This window comes from Haliaeetus leucocephalus, unplaced genomic scaffold (assembly GCF_000737465.1).
Source record: "Haliaeetus leucocephalus isolate CR32 unplaced genomic scaffold, Haliaeetus_leucocephalus-4.0 Scaffold137, whole genome shotgun sequence".
NCBI classification, from domain to species: Eukaryota; Metazoa; Chordata; class Aves; order Accipitriformes; family Accipitridae; genus Haliaeetus; species Haliaeetus leucocephalus.
The window spans coordinates 2,779,224-2,796,217 of record NW_010972573.1 but is presented as its reverse complement, the minus strand read 5'-3'; the positions used below and the strand labels follow the sequence as shown (position 1 = coordinate 2,796,217).

Below are 16,994 nucleotides of genomic sequence, written 5' to 3'. Positions count from 1 at the left end.
ACAGTTATTTGCCCAACCGAAAGCCCACCATTTTATTAAAACTTAAGCAGGTAGATAAAAAGATAGTAACTCTTATTTTGACTAGGGAACTGATTAAAATATCTTACCTTCTGTTAAGGACCCTTGATTTTACAAAGCTTCTGCTTCTTTACTTTCAAATGTTCTGAAATCCCACAAATGTCTGTGAGAAATTGAGGAAGCTCAGAAGCTGAAAGGTCGTCTGGGAGGGGAAGGGTGGCTCTTAGGCACAAGCTGGCCAGTGCTTTGTTGTAAGAAGCCAGTCTCCTGAAGGAAGAGAAGCTCGGCTACAGAGCGGAGGGTCTGATCACCCTTCTCTGGCAGAAAATGCGATTCTTTGTGACTGAAGGTGGCTTTTGCCACCAGACAGAATGAGACTGGCGAGACAAACGCCCCCAGTTGTCCCCACGAACGCAGTCGTGAGGAACGTGAACTCAGCAAGCTTCTTAATTTATTTCAGCCAAAACAATGGATATCATGTGACACTGGATGAGCTTTTCTTACCAGTAAGTAAGAGACTGTCTGGGAACTAACATCATTTGGCTAGATAGAAAACTCTGGGTCCGAGACAAGGCTAATGGCTTTGACTCAGTTGTTCCTGGTTTTGTACACAGGCTTGATGAGACAGTGAGATCTATGCCAGTTCCAAGCGTGGCCAGAAAAGACTGTGCAAGAAGGCATTTTAGTTTGTTAGATAGGGAGCGAGGAAACCTTCTGGGGAAAGGAGAGCCTAGAAAAGGGAGAGGACCAGAACAGAAGTAGATCCTGCAAATAAGCCAGAAGTTATGAGGAACTGGGGAATATATTAGTCAGATATGTCTATTAAAGACATCTGTATATATGGCAGCATCTTGTGAATTCAGAGAGCACAATGCCAATTACGACCATCGGAGAGTCGTAATTTTGGTAAACGTATAAATGGGAATTCAGTAAAACTGGGAAGGTATCAGAAAAAGGACTTGAATAAGCGTAAGTATTGAGACAAATGTAACAAGCTTAAAAGCAAAAGAACAATCAGAGTATTTTGCCATGGAGGATGATTTCAATAATAATGGGCGGTAGGGAAATGTAGTGGAACAACATCATTATCTACCTACAAAATGTTCAGGAAAGAAAGACTGGGCCACGGAGGCAGAGGAGATACCGCTGTATAGAAGGATAACTTGAACATTATTTAGCTGAACTTTAAGTGGGAAGGACTATGCAACTGAATCTCTGAAGACAGATAAATAAACGCTAAACTAGAAATTCCAAGGCATTTTAACAGCTTTTGGAAAGTAAAGACATTAGCAGGTCTTTTTTGCTAATATCCAGCTTAAGAAAAGGAAACAGAGTGAGCAATGTTGAACTCAAAAGAACTGTTAACAAAAATTGTGGTAATAGCGACTTTGGCTACTCCCCTGTGCTTGGCCAAATACATCAGGAGGCACACAGATTAGAAGAGAGATTTCTTGATATGACAGCATCTTGAAGAAGTGACATGCAAAAGGGAGGAACGAGTCTTAACTCAGGTATTAATCACAAACTGATTGTAGCTGAGTCACCAAGTCTTAACATCTAGGTGGACCACAAGGCTAATTCAGTATAGCAGCTCCTATGTCATGGATCATACCTTTCATCTCTTTGAGGTGATGCTATTTCATTTTCCTTAAAAACTGTGACATAAGTACGTATTTTAGTGTCTAAGAAATTCAACAAAGAGCAACTTCATCTTTCTTCAAAATAAATCTACCCTTAAAAATTGGCCAGAGATGAAGTACTAAATACAGCTTTACAAGCTGCTCCTCCTCCCAGGGGTGTGAAAGCCTTCAGAGAGCCTCTTGTGTGGCTCAGCAGCTACCAGCTTCTTGATAAAATGCATAGACACACTGTGCATTCCACATATCAGGATTGACTGAGCCAGGCTGCTTTCCGAGCACAGTTTTGTGTTGGCTTCACAGCAAACCAGGCACAACTGGTGTTTGTACTAAGCCGTGTTTCAAACACTCGCACCCAACCCTGCTTGCTTCCAGAGGAACACCACCTCACCTGAGGTTTATTCAAGACACAAACTGGGTATCGGAGTCTCACCGAGTGCTAGGCAGGGCTAGTCTTCACTGCAAGCTGCCACTGTGTCACAACACAACCTCGAAGAGTCCCCTTGGCTCAATGCCCATGGTGACTTGGCAATTACATCCACCTAGGCTGCACTCAGCGTTGTGGCAGCCAGCTGCAGTTAAAACCTGCCGGGACCACAGCTCAAGCACGATTAGCTGGCACGATGACAACCATGTATTTGTCTCTGCTAACTTCCAGCTCTATAGACAGGAATAAGCAATACACCGGCAAGGAAAGGCGTAACTTGTGTACGCACGAATGCTTTGCGGAAACTGTGCAAGGTAGTACTGGGTGCGTGAAAATAAATAGTGAAAACAGAGGTAATGAAGGAAGGAAGGTTACACAGCCATAGAAAGAAGGAATCACACAAGGAATACCTGAAGAAACATACATGAGAAGGAAAGCGAGTACGCAAACAAAGCATGCAAAAAAACCCCAATGAATGAAAGGGGTGCAAGTTAAGAGGTACAATTTGGGAGTGGGCAAAGATGACAAAACTAGACTAAAACCAAGGTACAGGGTCAGACAGGCATGAGAAGAGACAAACCCTCCCATGGTTGTTACATACATAGGAAGGCCATTTGGATGGGACAGAAAACGTTAGGCAAAAAGGATGCAAAGGAGTGTATTTTTTCCAGTCAAAAGCCATCTGTAACCTATGCTGAAAAGGTCTTCTTTCTGCACTTCAAGCATATTAACAGTTTAATGTATGATAGTATTGCTGGTGACACTGAGAACACTGGGCTTTAATGAATCAATAGATTTGTTTCATCTTTAACTAATTTGAACCTTTAATCCTCTTGCTTGTGCAAAGTCTTCTTCCTTCAGGTCAAAGTATTAAATAGGCTCAAGAAGTAAATAAGGAAATAAATACCAGAAACCCCGTGGGGAACATTTAAATTAAAGTTTTCTGATAGTCAAATCAACTTAATACCGTGATCACAGGCTCAGTTCAGCTTCTTCCCCTCCCTCCCCCCGCCCCCCCAACTCTACAGCTAAAGCTGTGGGAATAAATAGCCAAAAAAGGAAGGGGCTTTGGTTTTCTTTTAGTTTCTTAATGCTTGTGTTTCTCTAGATTGTTTATATATATATATATATATATAAACTGCTCTCATTATAGACTTACAGGAACTTTTAAATCACAAATTTGTAAAAATTACATAGACCAAAACATTGGCCTGCAAATGTTCCCCTGTGTTTCATGTCTGGTTTGCACTCTACTGTACACCCATGTTTGTTATGCATCTGACTTTTTTTATGGATATAAATTATACTAGTGGAAACCCTTATGTAGACAAAATCTTGCTGATACAACTGTCTTCTACCAGCACAACATATTTCAGTTAATGAGTCAGAATACACTTTGATATCAGTATTAAATGGTTCCTCCTGGGGGAGGTTTGCTTCTTTACTGTTAAAGTGTAGATAAGTTCTGAACTTTTCGCTTCCCTTACTTGGGCTTAGTCAATCAAACCGATATCTAGTATTTCTCATCCAGAAATAATAGAGCTTCTTTTCATCACCTTTTTGACTGCTGGTCCCTGTCTGTGTTCTTGCTTCGATTGTATGGTCAACAGAAAAGGGTATCTCTAACATCCTCTTGAAAGCAGAAGTTCTGTTTCAAGCGACATCAACCACAGGATCAAACACCTCCAATCTTAAAAGAAAAAGAAAGAAAACCGACTCCAAAGCTTGAAGCTAACAAATAGTTTGTAGTTGGCTGAGACGCTTGTATTTAATATTGAGGAAGCAATGACTTTCTGGCCTCCAGTGGAGCATCTCCTAGACAGACAGACAGACAGGCATACAACAAAATGAAGTCTTAATGCTGTGAGCTTCTTGAGAATGCTACAATAACATTCTGGCAGACTGGGCTCTCTTGGCTTCCGTACTCGCTGCGATGTGAACGTCTCTTTCAGTTTAGCGTGATGCTTGGCAAGTTTCCCAACCTTACATTATCTGGGAAAGTAAGACAAGAGAAGCTGGTACGTTCAGGGAGCCTTTGAAGAAGCTTCTTCACAGTTTGCTCACAGCAAAACAGTTGGCTGCGTGTAGAAGTGTCAGCACTGCAGCTTAGACTGCTAGCTTGAAAAGGGTTTAACTGAATTGCATCCAGGCACCAAGATGCTCAGATACCACAGCAATGTGTGTGGTATAAGAACCTAGATAGAAGAAGATTAGATAGCAAATCAGACAGAATTTTGCATGTGATTTCCTGGGTTTGTCTAAACTTACAGCAGCAACAGTTAATTATAGGAGGTTGTGAAGGCAGCTCCTGGGTGGGTTATGTCACTGATACATGAGATTCCAGCCATAAATTGCCCGCTGAGTTACCCGTGGGGCAGGAAGCCCCTATTGATGCAAAGCTGATGGAAACCATCCTTGTGCGTTCCCAGTCGGGGGTAGAAGCAGCAGATATCGGTGATGGAAGATCTGGGGGAGAAGCAGCAGGTTGACAGCAATGACAACTCCAATGAAAAGAGCATCAAGATGAGCACAGGTCATCACCCGAAGAGAGACAGAAACAGGAGGTGGTTGCACACAGGAGTTATTTGTGGTCATCCTCTAGATGATTGCTGTAGCTATTTCCAGATCTAATCCCTCTCCTTCTACCACACGTGAATCCCTCAGCTCTTGTAATCACTTCCTCTGGCTCTTGAGCAAGGGTGGCTCTTTAATTGCAGATTATTGCTTTAATGAAATTCTTGAGGCTATTTTGAAGTGACTGGGCAAGAGAGACTGGCCTTTCAGCAGCAGCTGCTGGCACAAGAGCCACAGCGCACGTTGCCGTACGGGGAAGGCGATGCCGTAAGAGACTCTGTGCGCAGCAGGATCCATCATTTTTTCTCTGGTAGTGCCTCAGGGCACATCTACACAGCACAGCACAGCACAGTGCTGCACAGCGATACTCGGGCTGCCTTGAAACAGTGATTGCACTAGTTTCACAGCAGCAATAGTTAGCCCACCTGGAGCATGATTCTAATATACCTATAGCGCTTCCACCCCTATACCTGCCCCTGCTTAGTCAGTGCAAGGTCAGCTCTCTCTTCCTCTCCGTAGAACTGCACTCTGCTCTGTGGACCCACCTGCACTTAGAAGTATTAAGAAAAGTAAATTATGATGTTGAGGACCTTATATCAATTTTGATCTGCAGTTTCCAATCTGTAGGGTCTTATTTATTTTAGAAAGTGGGAACGCTTTCAAGACTGATTTCATAGGTAATGCATTTATTTTTTTCTTGGCTGATATTCCCGAGTTTGTTTTTTATTCTCTTTCTTTGAGTATCTGAATTTTTGCATGAAATTTCTACTCACTTGGAAACACCAACACATGAAGTAATTACCAATCTTTCCTGCCTAAGTTAACGGCCTTCTCCTTCCTCATGCTGTTAGTTCAAGGTCACAATGATAGATTTAAATCCTTCATGAATTTTCATCTGACTTGCTGTCCGCAGAAATTGTTCATTAAAAGATCCAATTTCCATTGGCATTCTCCCTTTCAAAGGATGTCAACAGGAAATATAAATGCTCAGCCCTTTGTGAATGATCTGCAAGGACATGCAGGCTTATAAAAAAAAAAAGCACAGCAGTTAACCAAATCCTTTAGTTTCTGTTTTGAATGACTGGCCATAGGAATGCAGGCTAAGCTGTATTTCAGCTGTTCCCAAGGATGTGTATGTTAACTTGTTGATAGTGGTAGGTACTTCAGGCTCCAGTGACAGCTATGTGACCACTCTGATGATCATTGTCCTGTAGCAGAACCAGCCCCTGCCTCCTCTCAGGAACACCAGGCACGAAAGAAAACAAAGAGGGATTTGTTTTTCAAAGGACTGGCAGTCGTACCTCCTGCTCTTTACCGAAAAAGAGAGATCCTAGGTCACCTCAGCTCTCACCCTACACTCCCAGGAACCATTAGGTTGTAAGGAACTGCATGACTTGCTCCAGCAATTGATGTGAATGTCTGATAGACAGGAGAGCTGAGCCTTCTGCTTTACAGGACCTGTAGAGGATCCGATTGCTAGGAGCAAAACTCAATACCCAGAACACCAGCTTACTTCATTGTGAACTACATATCACCACCAAAAGGAAAGATAAGCGCACCACAACCTTAAAGTTTCAGTGTTATGTTTTTAAAATCTTACCGGTGTCCAAGGTGTATGTCTTTCACAGTAAAAATTACTTGGAGTGCACTGTGAATGCACAGACACAGATCAGTGCTGAACATCTGGTTAAAATAAATTACAGTCTTATTTTGCAAATAAAAGTTCCTAGGGTCTACATGACAAAGTCTGGCCGGCATAACTATCTCATGGGGAAAAAATCACATCCCTAGCCTACAAAGATAACTATTTTGGCATGATTCCCTTCCCCACTATGTAGACTCACATAGACTTACACCAAATAGAGGACTCCTTTTGCCAGTATAACTCACATTGTTTCAGAGGTACTTCGACCATGCTGGCAGACTCCTTCAACTGGTATAAGCCATGTCTCCATCGAGAGATTTGGCCAGAACAGTGACACCAGCAAAGCCCCTGAAATACAGAATAACCCTTTTTCTCCTGCTACTAATCTCTTAACATTTTTTCGGTTTTAAAGCTTCCTGCTAAAAGGAAACACACAGAATTTGTTCCCTTTCTTGTATCAGCAAGACATTATTTCTTTTTACAGAGGAATTAAAGTATACTTATGGGTAGGAGGTGTGTCATTTTTAAACATCCCAGTGGTACTTGCTTTTGGATGGGAGGAGGATCCCAGTTCTCCTGTAGGGTGCCTGTTGTTTGTTTTGGTGTTGGTTTTGGAGGTGGAGGGGCAGAGGGGTTTGCATTTTATTAAGTAAGTAAGTCTTCATATTTTTGTTTTGCTTTGTGGCATTTGAATAAATCTAATGGTCATAGTTAATGGATTACAACTGTGTATGCAAATGAATTTGAGCTGGCTTGAATAACAAAACAAAATCCTTCAGTCTGTTTGTGAATTGTATTCTTACACTCCGACTCTTCCTTTTTTTTCACACGGTCCCGTCCCTGTTAGCTCTTACCTGAAAACACTTGCAAAAATTCAAGATTTACTAGCCAACCCTAACCTATGAGCCCCCCCCACAGCGCAAGGCACCTCATAAAGCTATCTTGACTTAAAAGTAGGATTCCACTCATCGTGGCCACAGGCAGTTTTCACCTGTCCTATTTAGACAGTTCATTTTGTCTAAATTCCCACTTGCCTCCGTCTACACAGACTCTCCTCATTGCTTTCCCTGCTCCCTCACCCTCCATTTGTCTCCCAGGTCGTGTGCTTTTGCTCATGTGGAGAACAGGATAGAAAGGACAAGAAGGAGGAGTGGAGGGGAGGCACCCGGACCACAGACAATCTCTTCCGAGCAGATGCAGACCAGGAACTTCCCCTTATTTTAATTTCCCATCATCACTTCGCTGTGAAATGATGAAAACATGGAGCAAGCCACCGCGAGGCCTCCACTCCCGTGTTGGAAGAGGGGCACTTGCAGCTTGCTCCATCAGGCTGCCCGACAGCCAGGACACGTCTGCCTCCCCTACAGCTAACGCTGACACACAGTACCCGGGGGAGCGTGGCACCCGGGGGCTGACTTAGGAAATGGCAAGAGAAAGCAATGACCAAAACATGCTGCCTCTTCTCTGCCTCCAGTAAGGCTTTTACAGGTGAGCAGAAATGGTTTGGGCTGCTAATGAGGTGTAGGCTGCCAAAGAAAACACATGCACAAATTCATATTTTCCAGGTGGCTGCTGGTAGAGGTGTAACTGTTCACTGAAGTCTACAGCATAAGCTTTTTTTGCGCTTATTCATTAAATTGCAGATTTGTCGGGAGGTTACTTTATCATAAGGTTAGAAGTGTTGTCTTATTCCTCCTGTAAATCAGTTGATTGTCACAAGATTTAGAAAAAAACCGAGAGCCTGCTTCAGGTCACGTGAGGAACGGGTCGCACTTCTGCAGAAGGTGCCGGTGGCTCTGCGTGAGCCGGTGCCGCTGGAACACCAAGGGACGCCGAGGAGCGCCAAGGCCACCGCTCCAGCTCCGCGTTACTCTTGCTCAATGCCGGGCGCAAGTTAGTTGAGCCAAAGGGATTTGGACCAGAACTCAGTGTTGAGACAACAAACACGGGATGGAGTGTTTCCCTGAGGGATGTTAAAACAAGAAGCAGAAAAATGCATGACTGGTCCCTCGTGGCTCAGCCAATGGGACAACCTGCTCAGACCGGTTCCATTTCACCCTTCTTGTTCACATGGGCACTTCACCTTTTCTGGCCAAGGCCGCCCCGGGCCAGGCCGTCCTCACCAGACTGACAGCCTCGCTGTCTTGCTTTCCCCTCTCTACCTCCGCTAATACCTGCTCCCCGAGCCCAGCACAGCTGGACGCGCTTGTTAAATAAAACCCTCCGTGGCCTTGATGACAGACGCTGTGCCACAGCGCTTTGAGCATTTCTACAAGCAGCTACTTTCAGTTCCCATTTCTCAGGCAGTTACGTGATTTAACTCTTTTGCGGCGGCCCAAGAGCGGCCCCGGGCAGCTGGAGCAGGCAGGGAACATAACGGGGGATGTGTTCACATTTCCCTCTGCTACCAGCTTACCCGCTGCAGTCACATCTTCAGATTTGGGCTTTCAAACGAGGTAGGCTATTTCCCATGTAAGGGCTCATGGGAGGCACTCATACTGAAAGTAAGTTACGAGCAAGATGGAGAATCTAGACAAGATTTTGAGAGAAACAGGCCTGCGTTGTCATTCAGACCTGTTTTGTCATTATTTTAATTTTAAAGTCATTCTGAAGATTTGACAGGGGTCCCAGTGCATCTAGCTTCTTGTCAGAGGATGCAGGTATAAAAGCGATGTTACGGGATGAGATGAGTCCCTCCAGCAACTCTGTGACACTTGTTCTCTCCTCCAAAGTGACCCACAAAGCCATAAATGGGTGTTTGCTAAGTTTACTGTTGCATGTGAATGTAAACTCTCTAGAACAGGTTTGATGAATTTGAGTAGAAGGAGAAGGTGGCCTAAAACTGAACAGTTCTCGGTGCAACCGAGATTCATGAAACTATGTGCAGGCACACATTTGTTTTCTAGGTATGAGTTACACACAGCTTCTAGCACTCTACTTAAGTAGGGTACCTTTGGAAAATAAAACTAAGACTGCTAAATATTGATGCAAACAAACAGCAAATTAGTTGAGTAGGATTATCAACGCACAAAAGATCCAAAAAGAAAATTGTGAAGGATCGAGTAGAGGAGGTTTGACCATCGAGGATTTTGTCCAGAAGGCCTTCTTGCCTTCTTTCTCTCATTAATGGTAATATTGCTCCCTCAAAAGTGGCACCCATTAAATACCACCAGCTAGCGGCTATAGTGACATTACAGCTGTTATGCTGGTGCCAGAAATACCTCATTTTATTGTGGGCCTTTCCAGGAATAAGAAAACAAGGCAGCCTCCACTAGGTCTGGGCTTTTGCATATTGCAGAGCCACGTCTAACTGAATTAAGTAGAGACGCCAAGACTAAATTACTGAAACATTTCTCATGCTGACTTGGTTTAACAAGAATGCAGCCTAGTCTGAACATGGCACGGGTTTCCATGCAAGCTGAATGATCAACACCTTGCAAATCCTGTGCTTAAAGAGATGGCTTGACCATTCCCCAAAGCCTGGGCTTGTCCTTCATCTCGCAGAGGTCCGGGTGAAATCTGCCTGCCAGCAGGGTCACTCTCTGGGGGCGTGGACGGGAGGAATAGCCATCCCCGTTACTATAACCACTCACATTTATGTATTTCTAAGCGTATGCATCGGTTTTCATGAGCAAACCTAGCCATGATTAGTCCTTGCTCCTTAGATGTCTCCATCTGAGTGCCACATTTAGTCAGCCTTATGCAAATAGTATTTCCACTGATTTCAGTTCCCACAGACTTCGGTGAGCTGAAGCCACTCCCCAGGCAGGTTCTCTGCCCGTGGTCAGCAGGGCTTGTGTGGTGACACCTTCTTTTCCTTCCCATTGTAATTCAGTAACTGCACCTGGCTGGACTGCCAGCGTTCTGGCACTCCCAGGCGTAAAAAGATACCGGCCTCTCTAAAGATACCGACCTCGTGAAACGCCACACCTCGGCACAACACAACCAAGGTCTGAGCTGCCCTTATTTACATGTCCTCATGACTAAGGCTTGCAGAGAAGACCCACAAACTCTTTGGGAAAAGAACAGCTACAGATTTGTCTATTTTTTGTGTTCCAAGAACTTTTCTCGTTAGCTTCAAGATGACATTTTAATGAGGTTTCACTGCATAGAAAACATGGGACGATTTAACCAGCTCTGTCCGCTCCCTCCCCAAACTCTTTCTGAAATGAGTTACCATTTGGGAACGAAAGCTTTTATGAGCATTTGTGTCATTCGTATGGAGGCAGGGGTGAGGGAAAAGTCATTCAGCTGCTAAACCTTGGCATCGGAGCTTATGCCGTTCCCTCTCCTGCCCCGTACCAGGTGGCAAAGCTGTCTCGTTCAGACCTGTGCAGGTTTCTTCAAAAGCCCGGAGCTAGCGTGTGTTTGTTTGTTTGCTTTGGAGTCACGGAGAGGGCAGCGTAAAATAGCCGCAAGGTAATTCCCGTTCAGTAAAATGGAAGTCTCGCTGGCTCTTCATTCAATACAATGTGGCTCAAGAGGATATCCTGCCAACCCAATGATAACGAGGGAAATAAAGTCACTTCCTCACCAGCTGTTTGATTCAGGTAGAAAAAGGAAGCCTTTACTTCCTTGTGTTTGCTCTCCCCACTGCCCCCTCGGTCAGAAATGCCAGGCTGAAACTGCCTTCTCCCTCCGTATTTTCAGTAAGGAGCCGTCGGATCCGTAACGGTTCGCTGGGCTCAGCCTACGGGAAGCACGTCCTTCTCTGCGGCCGAGAAGCTGTGCCTCGCCTCCGAAGCAGAGGTGAAGGCTGAGTTGCAACGGGACCGAGACTGAACAAACTCGGCTCGATGCGCAAGCAAAGAATGCCTGTGTAATTAAAGATGACATTTGTTTCTTGGATCAGAAACGCCGAACTTGGGCCAGCGGAAGAGTGGGGTAGTGTGATCTGGATGCTTTGTTTTGAGACTGCCCTGACTCAGAAACACGCCTCCTAATCCTCCGAGGGTGACAAACTCTACTTTTGCCCTGGGCTCCCTGCAAATCCCAGGAACTCCAGCCAGGAGCACACTATGTCCTCCCTGCATACAGTTCAACAGGCGAGAAGGCAGCGAGAGGTGCCCTGGGGGCAATCTTCCTGGCCTGCCAATCAAGCCCAGGTAGGTGAGGCAGGTATCTGCTGTGCTTTGGTGCTAAGAGGAGCCGAGGCAGAGCATCTTTCCTTTCCTCACATCCCTTGCTCCACAGAAACAGTCAACATAAAGTGGCATAGTAAACCAGCAATGGACTGATTCGACTTAATAAAAGCTTCTTAAGAAATTACTTTTTAAAAACTTGCAGAGCTGAATGAAGAGTTCTTTTCTATAGAATTTTTAACTGCCCTGATATAATTTTACATCCACGATATAACTTTCCATTAAATTTTGAATAGGTAGGTCTTAAAAGCAAGGCCTGCAACCATTTTCTTTCAAATTGTGTAAGACTTCCAGAAAGGTTGACCAAGCCAGAACTTGCCTCAGTCTATTTGCCAAGGGGACCCTTGCTTTCATTATGAAGAGTGCTTTTCAGAGGACATCAAGTGTTTCAAGAAATTTTCCTAATCTTATTTGTTTTAGCAGAGATTCTCTTATTTTAAACAGACCGGTTTAGGTGACAAAAATCCAGTGACAAATACATGGGTTTACAGAAGGAGACAAACCTTGTGAAACAGTTGAGATTCTGTTTAGGGTTCTCTGTGTGCTAAAATAGTTTTCAGCAACGAGTCATACTTCCCTCGCTCCCTCTCCTTGTTTTAGTACATAAAATGAACATGTGTTTATTTAAAACAGGTTTGAAACTTAAACAAATAGTGACAGGCTGTTCAAACAAGCTTCGGAAATAGGCCTAATCAGGATGTTTGAGAAGGGGAGGGGGAACGATCATAAAGAGCTACTTGTAATATATAGTGCAGACACCATTAGGTTGGGTTCATGTTATTGTTGTAATAATCTTGGACGAAAAAGTACTGAATGCTGCACATTTTTTGTTAACATTCCTCTTTTGAGCCATAGGTTAGGCCATACTTTTGCCTTGTCTTCAAGTTTTACTGTAACCCTCTGTCCATCTTCGTACCCAATACAAGGAGCTCTATCAAATCATTAGAAATGTTCTCCCAGACAAACTGGGAGGAATGTTCCTAAACTGGGATAGAGGGGAGGCACAAAATATGCTCATTTTGATATTGATACTGTGTATGCATTGGCTGTCATGAATATACAGAAGTGAGACCTTCCCCACAGAAAGAAACCATGAAAATCGTAACGTTAAAATGTTTTCACATGACTTGCATTTCCATGTTGGTTTTCTTTTTTTTTCATTTCCTCTCTTTTCCACCCATAATAATATCACCAAGTGCTGAACTTTACCCTTGTTGTATTTTTATAAGGCCTGATCTTGGACTCCCTATACAGACAAAGCTCCCGTGGAAGTCAGTGAGTCTGCACTGGCGACAACAGGATTTAGCCCAGTCTGTAACATTTTAGGATATTGTGTTACTTCATAGCCTTAAGGAGAAATAAAAGCGGCTTTCCAAAGAGCTGCACAGCAAACTGAGTGTGCTTTTTCAGCTCTGCAACAGCACAGCAGAATATTAAGGCCAGAGTTTGCAAATGTCTATTGCAAAAACCAGGCAGCTAAGCAAAAGTTGCCAAATTTTCTCTTGAATGAAGAGTTTGCATTAAAACATTCCCCCCAAAGGTTAAGCTGCTTTCACTTAAGAATATACCTTTGGAAACCCAAGTTTGAAAATGATTGCCTGGAGGAGCAAGCATGGGGAAATAGGAGGAGGCAGACATGTTTTCAGGTCAATCTGTTGGCCAAAGACTATAGCTATTCTGTTACCGACTCTTACCTACTGACACCCACTCTTACGTACAACATGCACCGATATTACTTAATGTAATAACATATTTTGGAAGTACATACCTATCATTTATTTGAATCTCACTCAGTGTCTAATGAGCAGGAGTCAAAATGGCAAAATATTAAAAAACCTTACACGCCCTCTTGTGGTAAAACCACAAACGCTCGTACGCTGACAATAGAGGTGGCTAATGATGGAGGCTAATTTAACTACCCAATTTACGGAAAATTAACTTGGCTGGAAGGTTCATATTAATACCAGGGACCTTTCCCTTTAATTCCTTAATTCCTTCTGTAAACCATAACATATATGCATTTTTAGAAGGCAGGTTACTTCCTAGCATAGTAACATTACAAAACAGCTAAAGGCACTCTAACATAAATAGAGAATGTTAACTTCTACCAAAAATGGGAAGTCTAGAGTAATAAAGGTAGAGGCAGAAACCCCCACATTAGATAGCTGTTTCATGGGTTTCTCTCAGTAGTTTGGGAACAGACCTTGACTGGCTGCACAATAAAAGAGTTGCCCTAAATGATGCTATCAGTTTTGTCACATTTTTAAAGTCATTCAGCTTCGCTATTTACTGCTTTCATGCCATACGGTATGATTTGTCTGTCTCTTGGGAATGCTCTGAAGCTTCACGTTTGTTAGGAGCTGCAGCCTGCAAGAAAGGCGTTACGTGCAGAGTATCACCCGTCTGGTCACTAGCCCAGTCAAATCCCACTGTATTTATGAGCCACAAAAACTTTATCTTTGCTACCTGAGCAGCCTTTCCATTCGGTGCCTACACACCCCTCCAGAGTTTCCCAGAGCAGCTTTACAAAACAGCTCTCCATCCGTGGAGGACTGCAGCTCGAAGGAGAAACCCAGGGTGGTTTGGGCTGGGCTGAGGGAGAGGACTCCCCCTGCACCTCGCGCCGGGTGACTTGTGGGCGGCCGTGAGACGTGGTGTCACTGCGCGCTCCCCCTCCTCTTCCTCTAGCTGGATGTCTTGGCTGTAGGCTGGGGGGCAAGGCACACTGACAAGACAGCTCTTTTTTGGGGGCAGGGCTGTCAGGTCAGTTGGTTGGCCCAACGGACCCTACAGCCAGCCCACTGCCACATCCAAGGGATGGTTAGCAGGAGCGCAGGACCAAGGTGTCACCCCTTTTGGTGGCAGCTGGGAAAGACCATCAGAGGTGTAACGCAACCCTAACAGCTTCAGTTCATATCAAAGAAACATCTGTGGCTACTACACATAGTCTTCTGAACCCATCCCAAAGGAACCAGATAAATACTGCCTTATTTTCAGTGAAGCTGACCAGCAATATAGATACCCCATGTCCAGTGGAAGTGAAAGGTTTGGAGAATGAAGGTCCATTTACCTCATTTGTGTATGTTTGTATATACAACATTCTGGAGTCAAAATGGTGGTACTCGTATTTAAAAATGCTGCTCCTATATTTTCTGTTAGACTGGGCATGGTTAAAGCAGAAGTCACAACCATAAGTAATTACAGCAATATTTGTAAAGAAATAGGCAAGAGAACTTTGTGCTAAGCACTGCACAAAAACATAGCTCCCAAATCACTGTTTTAATAGGTTCGTGTGGGGTTTTTGTGCCAGCGTAATTGCTGGATGACTATTGAGCGTGAAGAAGTTGCCCTCCCTCTCTGAAAAAGTTACTGCAATTCTGATATTCTGTTATTTCCCTTTCTAGGATGCCTTCGTGGAGTTGTATGGCAACAGTATGAGGCCTTTGTTCGATTTCTCCTGGATCTCTCTGAAGACTATCCTGAGTCTGGTTCTGGTGGGAGCTTGCATCACTCTTGGCGCTTATCTTGGACATAAGTAGAGTCACCCAGTTTATTGTGGATTACAAAAGTCTTTCAAAACAACAAAATAATATTTTTTTTTTTCTGTAGCACAATGATATTTTATGAGCAAAACAACTTCCCAGCTAAAGATTAAATCAGCTATTACTGCCAAAGGAAATATCATTTATTTTTACATTGCAGGAAAATTATTTATTAAAAGATATTTACATTTTAACCTGCTATTTTCAGAAACTCTGCAAGTTGTATCTGTCATCACATCATGTTGTTATTCTTAAGTTTAATGAGCCCCAAAGTCTTTTAGGTTCTTTTTTTAATTAATGCAGCTGGCTGGATAATTTTATCTCTGAAGAGCAAATATACTGACAAAGACCTACCTGCTTACACTCACAAGGGCAGTTACTTGAGCTGCTAAAAGCTGCGTAATTGTGTTGATTTTCTTTGCATTTTCTGGATGGCTGGGAGGGATCTGAAAGACAAGGTCAGCGTGAACAAAGTTCTCACCCTGTCCTGCTGGCAAGAACTTACAGAGTAAACAATTCAACATGGTACATACGTGGAGTCAAGATAGCAATTTCCTGAAGGACACTTGGCTATCCCTACAGGAGAACAGTTGGAAATATGATTGCTTATGCCTTGTGAACGTGCGTTTTCAAGTTACCAGTTGTGCCATCACGTCATAATCACAATACCCTAATACGTGTCAACTCAAATACTTTTTTTTAATACAAGTGTGAAGTTAAATCTTTGGGGCTTGCAGGAAATTGCCGTTCCAATGATTTTCTCAGCGGTAAAACGTTTTTTGCAGCTACTGACACAGAAACATCAGGAGACCTTAAGTGCCTGCTTCAACAGAGCAGAGCTGGAGTCTGAAGACCTGACCTGTGTCCCACTTTAGTGGGCTCATATCTGCAACTAATCCTGTTTACTTACTGAGTTCCTCCAGGGGTTTGAAACCAATTAGATGCGGTCTCTAAATCCCCAAAAGTTGAAAAAGATCTTAATTTTATTTGGCAAGAAGCAGACCTCAGCCGAGTTACAGATTAGCTCTGCCTATCCTTGTTTATCAAACTGGACACCAAAATCAAGTTCATTTTCATAACAGGAAAAGAAAGTGAGCTTTATCCTCCTGCCCCTCACCCTCAAAATTGTTTCATGCTAATAATTTCCTAAGACTGTCTACAGAAGAAAAGATGATGAAGAAACTCCAAATCCTCTCTCTGGACAGAGACTCTGACACCTCGATTGCGTAGGTGCCTACTGTCATTTCAAGCGAAAATAGGGTGGAGGAAAAGGGGGGGGGGAACTGAAGTCATTTGCTCATGCTACAAAATGCAACTCAAGTAAAATTAATGCAGAATGCTCGGTATACAGTTTTATAAACAGACCTGTGTTCTGAAACCAGATGTGTCAATGCATTGTAAAGCGGGGCTTTCCGTGCGCTCGGAGGGGGCCAGGAGTCCCGACGAAGCCGAAGAGTCTGAAGCGTGTCCCACGGGCTGCTTCGGGGCACGGAAATGTCCAGCTTCAAATGTTTAAGTCAAGCGCTCCTATTTTTTCTATAAAACTTTTGAAATCTGGGATTTGTGGGTAAATGGACATCCAGACATAAAAAGAAAAGGTTGCAAAGCTCTGGATAAAATGTACCGTACAATACATAAGTGCTCTAAGGGTGAAAAAAAATACAGTGAATAAACTGTAGATTCAACCTCAAGATTTCAGTCGAATAACTTTGTGGCATTATATGCAAAATATCTCCATTAACTTGGGAATGTAATATGTTCAATGTTAAGGCTGTAGTTGATGTGTCTTCAAAGCTGCTTTTTTGTTTGTTTGTTTGTTTTTAAAGAGTTGTACATCTCAGCATTTTTACTGCTATTTAGTCGTGGCACCTACACTTTGTATGAGCAAAGATGGCGAGAGCTTACATTTCAAATTTGAAATTATTTTTGATTTTATAGAAACATAGAAAGGAAATGTTTCTAAGAACACAAAAATGTGAACTATGCTTGATTAAAGAAAAAAGAAAAATC

General features: G+C 43.3%; 1 protein-coding gene across 1 annotated transcript in view; it reads left to right on the top strand.

Annotated features, from left to right (window-relative positions):
* Nucleotides 1-15,524, top strand: part of BCL2 (B-cell CLL/lymphoma 2) — a 90,373-nt gene extending 74,849 nt beyond the window's left edge. The window contains exon 2 of the mRNA XM_010585990.1: nucleotides 14,847-15,524. Within this exon, the coding sequence (XP_010584292.1) occupies nucleotides 14,847-14,981 (135 nt within the window). The 3' untranslated portion in view covers nucleotides 14,982-15,524. The remainder of the gene's footprint in view (nucleotides 1-14,846) is intronic.
* Nucleotides 15,525-16,994: the final 1,470 nt, after the last annotated feature.